The 6719-nt window shown below is 35.6% G+C and overlaps 2 protein-coding genes across 2 annotated transcripts; one reads left to right on the forward strand and one right to left on the reverse strand.

The window, feature by feature from the left end:
- Positions 1-312: 312 nt before the first annotated feature.
- On the reverse strand, positions 313-2202 carry LOC143540015 (NAC domain-containing protein JA2-like). Its single transcript, XM_077033182.1, has 3 exons — positions 1978-2202; positions 1605-1876; positions 313-1168 (listed from the first exon to the last, which is right to left on the reverse strand). Exons 1-3 carry the CDS (start codon positions 2165-2167, stop codon positions 740-742), a joined length of 891 nt encoding a protein of 296 aa, XP_076889297.1. The 5' UTR covers positions 2168-2202; the 3' UTR covers positions 313-739.
- A 1475-nt stretch (positions 2203-3677) lies between these two features.
- LOC143540003 (uncharacterized) lies at positions 3678-5680 on the forward strand. The gene is made up of 3 exons (XM_077033169.1): positions 3678-3707; positions 3809-4577; positions 4731-5680. The coding sequence occupies exons 1-3, from the start codon at positions 3678-3680 to the stop codon at positions 5678-5680; spliced, it is 1749 nt and encodes a 582-aa protein (XP_076889284.1).
- Positions 5681-6719: the final 1039 nt, after the last annotated feature.

A 6719-nucleotide genomic window follows, 5' to 3' on the forward strand; every position in this document is an offset into this window, starting at 1 on the left:
ATTTAGTTTTCGTAAAAATAGATTACATAATTTTTAACTTACATAAAAACACATTACTTAATTATCGGTTGAGAATGGTAGCCTTACGGACAACGGTAGCCTTACGAGGCGCATCTTCAATTGACCTTAATATTTATCAATCGTTCTTGCAAAATGCTTAAGCCTAAATTTCCACTCATCAAAATCCTAAAAATTCTATATAATTGACTTGTGACAACTATAGAAGATGCGTGGTAGGTTACACATCAGCAACCTTAATTATATTTTTCTGAAACAACAAAGTTGTATAAAAAAATAATTACTAAAAAAATTAACAAATCAATGATTTGAACGTATACTCGATTAGTACTCGACAGATAATCACCTAATAAATACCTGACAAGTATTACATCAGGTACATGACAAAGTTTTATAATCAAGTACCAAACCATTATTACTAATAGTCTTCCTAACCTCTTCGTTGATTATCACAAGTAGGTCAAAATCAAAATACTAAATTAAAAAACCAGAAACCAAATTGTCCATAGCTAGAAACTAACAGAAGATTTCTCTGATTTACACATTGAACCACGCACCCAAACATTTGACTCTAGCCATACTCACCTTTGAGTTCATGGTGTACCTAACCTAACCTAACCTAACCCAAACCATGTCTAATTTAGTAATTTTCCACCAAACTCCTAAATTCTACATACCAACCCCCCCAAAACCTACATATTCACATTCACCCCTCTACTTTTCAAACGCCTTGATAACCCGACCCGCTCGGTTGGGTTGGGTACCGAATAGCAAACGGGTCGGTTGCATCCAGAAAACTCTGTGAAAACAAATAACCAGAGTTTTCAATTCTTTGGCTTCTGATTCCGTTTGGGAATTCTGATTCCGGCGACTTATCGTACTTGATCTGCATGTCGAAAGTCGGATCAGTTGAAGTCCAATTGTAGCTCCCAGTGTCGAATTTTTGAATGTTGACCTTCTGATCTTCGTTCATGGAAGTGGGAAAGTGCTGGAGATTGTCGTTGATCGCGGGAAGTGAGTCGTGAACGCTGTCGAAATGAGAGGATGATGATGTCAGTGAGCCGTGGCTCTGTTCGGTGCTCGGCCCACCGGAAAGCGTTTTCTCGGCGCTTGACTTCTTGTAAATTCGGCATAGCACCCAATCATCCAACTGTAAAAAGGTTTATAATTGAGTTTGATTAAGCGCAAAATCAATTACGGGTGTGCATGGATTAGGTTCGGCTTTTATTTGAGATTGAAAATTTGGGTCGGAAAAAATTGGCCCAAACTAATCGATTTGGGCTTAAATCATTTTGTTAACTGATCACTAGTTTATTAGCTTATTATTATATATTTAGGCTAAAAAATTTCAATTAGATGTATTTTAAATAAATGTTTATTAAAATCTAATAAATTATTTTAGATAAAAAAAAATGAAAATCCAAAAATTCGATGCTTCGGTTTTTGGGTTTTTAATATATGCAAAATCGTTTGGTTTTTCAAAAACAACAAAGATTTTTATTTCGGTTTGATTATTCGGTTTTTGATCGTTTTTCCATATTCATGCACACCAGTCGATTACTAAAACGGGTCGGAGCTTCACTTACCCGGGAGCTATTGCTGTTGTCTTTCGATGTTTCCGATAACCTATACTCATGCATGATCCAATTAGTCTTGGATCCTTTGGGAGCTTTACCAACATAGAAAACCAACGCCTTCTTAATTCCAACTTTCCGTCCCTCCCATGTGATCACCTTACCCGTTCCGGTCGCCTTCCAATAACCCGAACCAGCGACTCTATTGGGTCGAGACCCGTTCGGGTACTTTCGATCCCTCGGGCTAAAAAAATACCATTCTTTTTCGCCAAACATCGCCTTACCTATAAACAAATTTCACAATTAATTATTTTCGTCAAATTTCGATTAAGAAAAATACATGAGTTGCATGAATAAAATTTTAAAAAAAATTAAAAACACTTACTAGGTAACTCCCATGGATCAAATTTATATAAATTAACATCTCCGATTATCTGAAGGGGAAAATCGTTCCCCGCGATTTTCGGGCACAGGTACTGCACCATAAGCTCCTCATCGGTCGGGTAAAACCGAAATCCGGGTGGTAACTTTAGCTGAGTTATCGGATCCGTCACGGGCACTGGCTGCACAACCATTTTTCTCAATTTACAAAGGTGGGAGAAATAAAATAGAAAAGATTTATAAAAATAATATTTTTTTTTCGAAAAACCGGTAAATGGGCGGGTATTTATAGAAGTGGAGCACACAGGATTAACGGTGGGGACCAGTAATTGGTTCATATGACAAGTAATCCAAGCGGCCAACCTTATCCGGAACAAGGGTCAAGGGTCCAAATGCGTGAACGAAAACTAATTTTCTAGAAGTGACAATATACCGGCTAGAGTGCATCTAATTTACATAATCAAAATGATACTTTTAAACATATTCGACTTCATGGGCGGATCTACGGTAGTAACGGGTGGTTCCGAGTTTCGAAATTATAGTGTATTTATATATAGAAAATAATAAAGGAACCACCCTATAAATTATACAGGAACCATCTTAAAAACATATAAAGTGCATGCCCGGCTGGTAGTTTGTGGGTTTTGTAACCCGGAGGTCGCAAGTTCTATTCCCGTTTTTAATAGTTTTTTTTTTTTTTTACTAAGTTACCCTAAGTCCCTAACTAATGTTAGCCTGTTAGGGTTTTTTATAACATAAGCAAAGCAGCTCAGCAGCTGCAGCGCCTCTGTCCACCCTCAGCCACTCCGCCTCTGTCCACCTTCAGGCTGACAATATCTGAGCTCTGTTTCGCCACTTCGCATTCTTTCTTCATCTGTGAAATTACGAAGATCTTGCCATCACACGGATTTTATCACACGGATTTTATAACATAAGCAAAGCAGCTCAGCAGCTGCAGCGCCTCTGTCCACGGTCCACCCTCAGCCACTCCGCCTCTGTCCACCCTCAGCCACTCCGCCTCTGTCCACCCTCAGCCACTCCCGCTGCCCACTGCCCACTGACCACCGTCCACCGCCATCCCTATCAGTCTCGAATCCTCCCGGCTCCCACTTTGAAGGTAATAATTTATGTGAAATTAACTTACATCTAAGTTGGATTGGATCTTTGCATTTGCCTCAGGAGCTGGAATTGCCCAGCTCTAGGTTTTTTTATTTCCGTCAGAAGCTTAAGATTTTGAACTTACATCTATGTTTTTTAATTTTTATTACACCTATTCAGAATTATAAATAATAATGAAAAAACATAACAACCTCTGCAAGCAAATGGATGAACATTTTGGTATAATTGTATATGGCATATCTAATGATAACCATCTGCATTCACCAACACTAAATAAACTTATGTGAATAAAACAAATAAAGCTCAATCAAACAACACACATTGGCAGTTACAATAAAGCCTTAAATGATTATTGGTTTTAATTTGTTAGTTTGTTAGTTTTTGTTAGTTTCTTAGTTTTAAATTTGTTAGTTTGAAATTGTTGATTTGTAGGTATTTTGAATATGAAGAAATATTATCAAAGTGAACCATCGAACCTTGGATCATCATCTTCAAGTAGTAAACCATTAAAAATAAATTTGGATGATCTACCATGGGATCCTTCCGAAAGGCAACCAATTTCATCTTATCACCCAAGTCAAAAAGATGAAATTAGACGGGGATATCTACTTAGAGGTCCATGTCAACCAACCGGGCATGATTGTCCTCTAACAAATTTTAGTGGTAAATTAAGACGCTTTAATGAGGAATGGTACACTAGTGAATTTGGAAATTAGTTGGAATATAGTGTCAAAGCGGATAAAGTGTATTGTTTGCATTGTTACTTGTTTAAGGAAAGTGGACAAAATGATGCATTTCTAAGTGAAGGATTGCGATGTTGGAATAGGTGTCGGGAGAAATTTAGCAATCATGTTGGAAAAATCAATAGTTTTCACAACAAAGCACGTAAAAAGTGGAAAGACTTACTTAACCAAGCTCAGTCTATACCTGTGGCCATTGATAAGGGGACAGATCTACATAAAAAACAATATAGAATCCGATTACATGCTTCGGCTAGACTTACCAAAGCATTGTTGAATGGTTCATTAGCTTTTCGTGGTCATGATGAGTCTGAAGAATATCTTTACAGGGGAAATTTTATTGAGTTCTTAAAAGTGTTTGGAGAACTAAGTGAAGAAATTGGTAAGGTTATATTGGGTAATGCTCCCGGGAATAATCAAATGACGTCTCCATCAATCCAGAAAGAACTTTGTAATTGTTTTGCAGAAGAAGTATTAAAGAGGATATTTGAAGAACTTAATGATGATGTCTTTTCCATATTAGTTGATGAATCGAGAGATATTTCTAAAAAAGAACAAATGGCCGTGGTTTTAAGATATGTTGATAAATTAGGATTTGTGAAGGAGCGATTTATTGGCCTTGTTCATGTTATGGAAACAACCGCGTTATCTCTTAAAGCTGCAATTGATGACCTATTTGCTCGCCACAACTTGAGTATTGGTAGAGTAAGAGGCCAAGGATATGACGGTGCAAGCAACATGTCCGGTGAGTTTAATGGTTTGAAAGCTTTAATTTTGAAAGAAAATTCTTCGGCATATTATGTTCATTGTTTTGCTCACCAACTTCAACTTGTTGTTGTGGGCCTTACAACCAAACATTATGAGATTTACAGACTTTATAAAGAATTATCAAATTTAGTAAATGTTGTTAGTGGATCTTGTAAAAGAATAGATTTGTTAAGAGAAAGTCAAAGAGAAAGTTTGGGATTGAATTCGGAAGTTGAAACCGGAAGTGGAAAGAATCAAGAGTTGTCACTTGCAAGAGCTGGGGATACACGTTGGAGTTCTCATGAAAAAACAATTCTCCGTTTGCTTACTTTATATCCTTGTGTTATTGACGTGCTTGAATATATAGAAAAATCGGGAGAGTTTTCAAATTACCAAAATGAATCACGTGGGCTTCAAGAATTCATAAAAACTTTTAATTTTGTATTTTATTTACATTTGATGAAATACATCTTGGGTGTTACTAACACATTGTGTCAAGCGCTTCAAAGAAAAGATCAAGATATGTTGAATGCAGTTAAGCTAGTTAAGTTAACTGATGAAGGCCTAAAAAGGTATCGACTTGAAGGTTTTGACTCACTTTTGGAAGATGTCACATCCTTTTGTGAAAAATATGAAATTGAAGTGGTTGATATGGAAGCCGAGTATGTTGACCCGAGATTTAAAAGAAAGAAGACCGGTATCACCAATCGTCATCATTATGTGGTTAATAATTTCAACACGGTTCTCGATATGCAAATTCAAGAGCTTGGAAGCCGCTTTAATGAGGTAACCACTAAATTGCTTACTAATATGAGTTCTTTGAGCCCGTCTTGTAATTTTAGTGCCTTTAGTAAAGTAAACTTGATAAACTTGGCCGAGATGTATCCATGTGATTTTGATTTTGATGAAAAGGAGAAGCTTGTATATGAACTTGGCCACTACATTACTAACGTGAAAGAATATAAGCGGTTTGCCAACTTGAGTGGCTTAGACGATCTTGCTAAAATGATGGTGAAAACAAGATTACACATTGATTATCCGTTAGTGTATCGTTTAATAAAGTTATCATTGGATTTTTTCGGTTGCAACGGCAAGTGTTGAAAGATGTTTTTCTTCAATGAAGAATGTGAAAACGGATTTGCGTAATAGGATGGGTGATGAATACATGAACGATTCTTGCATTTGTTACATTGAAAGGGAATTCCTCCAACAAGTTTCGGTCGAAGAAGTAATGCAACGATTTCAAAAGATGAAGACTCGTAGGGAACAACTATAAGAATTTTTTTTAATTCATAAAGACTATTGTATTGATATTATGTGTTTTTTAATTTCTAATGACGGTGTCTCTTTTATTATTTTATCGTATTTTTATTATGTAATGAACTTTTCCCGAACCATCGAACCGACCCGAACCTCAAACCGACCCTGAATTTTATATACCCGACTCGGTGAAATTGAAACATATAAAAGTAGTGAACCACCCAAAAAAAATTCCTGGATCCGCCACTGTTCGACTTTGTATTTCAAACTATGATCAATTGGTCGATAATAATCCATATAACTTTTACCTTTGTTGTTAAAAACAATTTCAGTAGCGTAATCAACACAAATTTACGCTTAATTTATATTTGATTTTCATTCGATTTCATTTGTACACATCCGCATTTGGCTTATACTAAAATTCTTTTTTAATTAGTTAATACATGATTTTCTAATTAAAACTATGTGTTATGTATATTTCAGGCTTCATATTATATTAAAATGAAGATATGTTAGTGTTATATTTTATTTTAAGTTAATTAGTTAGAGATATATCCATAGTTTTATTTATTTATATAATTTTAACAATGTTTTGAACTACTCACAACAGTCGAGTAAGGCTTTCTAAGATGCGATTTCAACTGATTTTACTGATTTTGACGTTTCAGACCTAAAACCTTAAATATCCTAACTAAGTCTTAACCATCATCCTCATGTCCGTATAATAGTATATGGTTTCTAAAACATGTTCGAGTGTATGGTATTACAATAAGGGTTTTTGTTTTAGAAAGCGTTTTCTTAAAATAAATATTAGGCATTTCCTGAAATCCAAATTCCACTTGTCTCATTTACTTTTCAGAGTAAAATGTAGTATTGGATA

This window comes from Bidens hawaiensis, unplaced genomic scaffold (assembly GCF_021521415.1).
Source record: "Bidens hawaiensis isolate Kalapana, Puna unplaced genomic scaffold, B.hawaiensis_p1.1 tig00012134_1, whole genome shotgun sequence".
NCBI classification, from domain to species: domain Eukaryota; kingdom Viridiplantae; phylum Streptophyta; class Magnoliopsida; order Asterales; family Asteraceae; genus Bidens; species Bidens hawaiensis.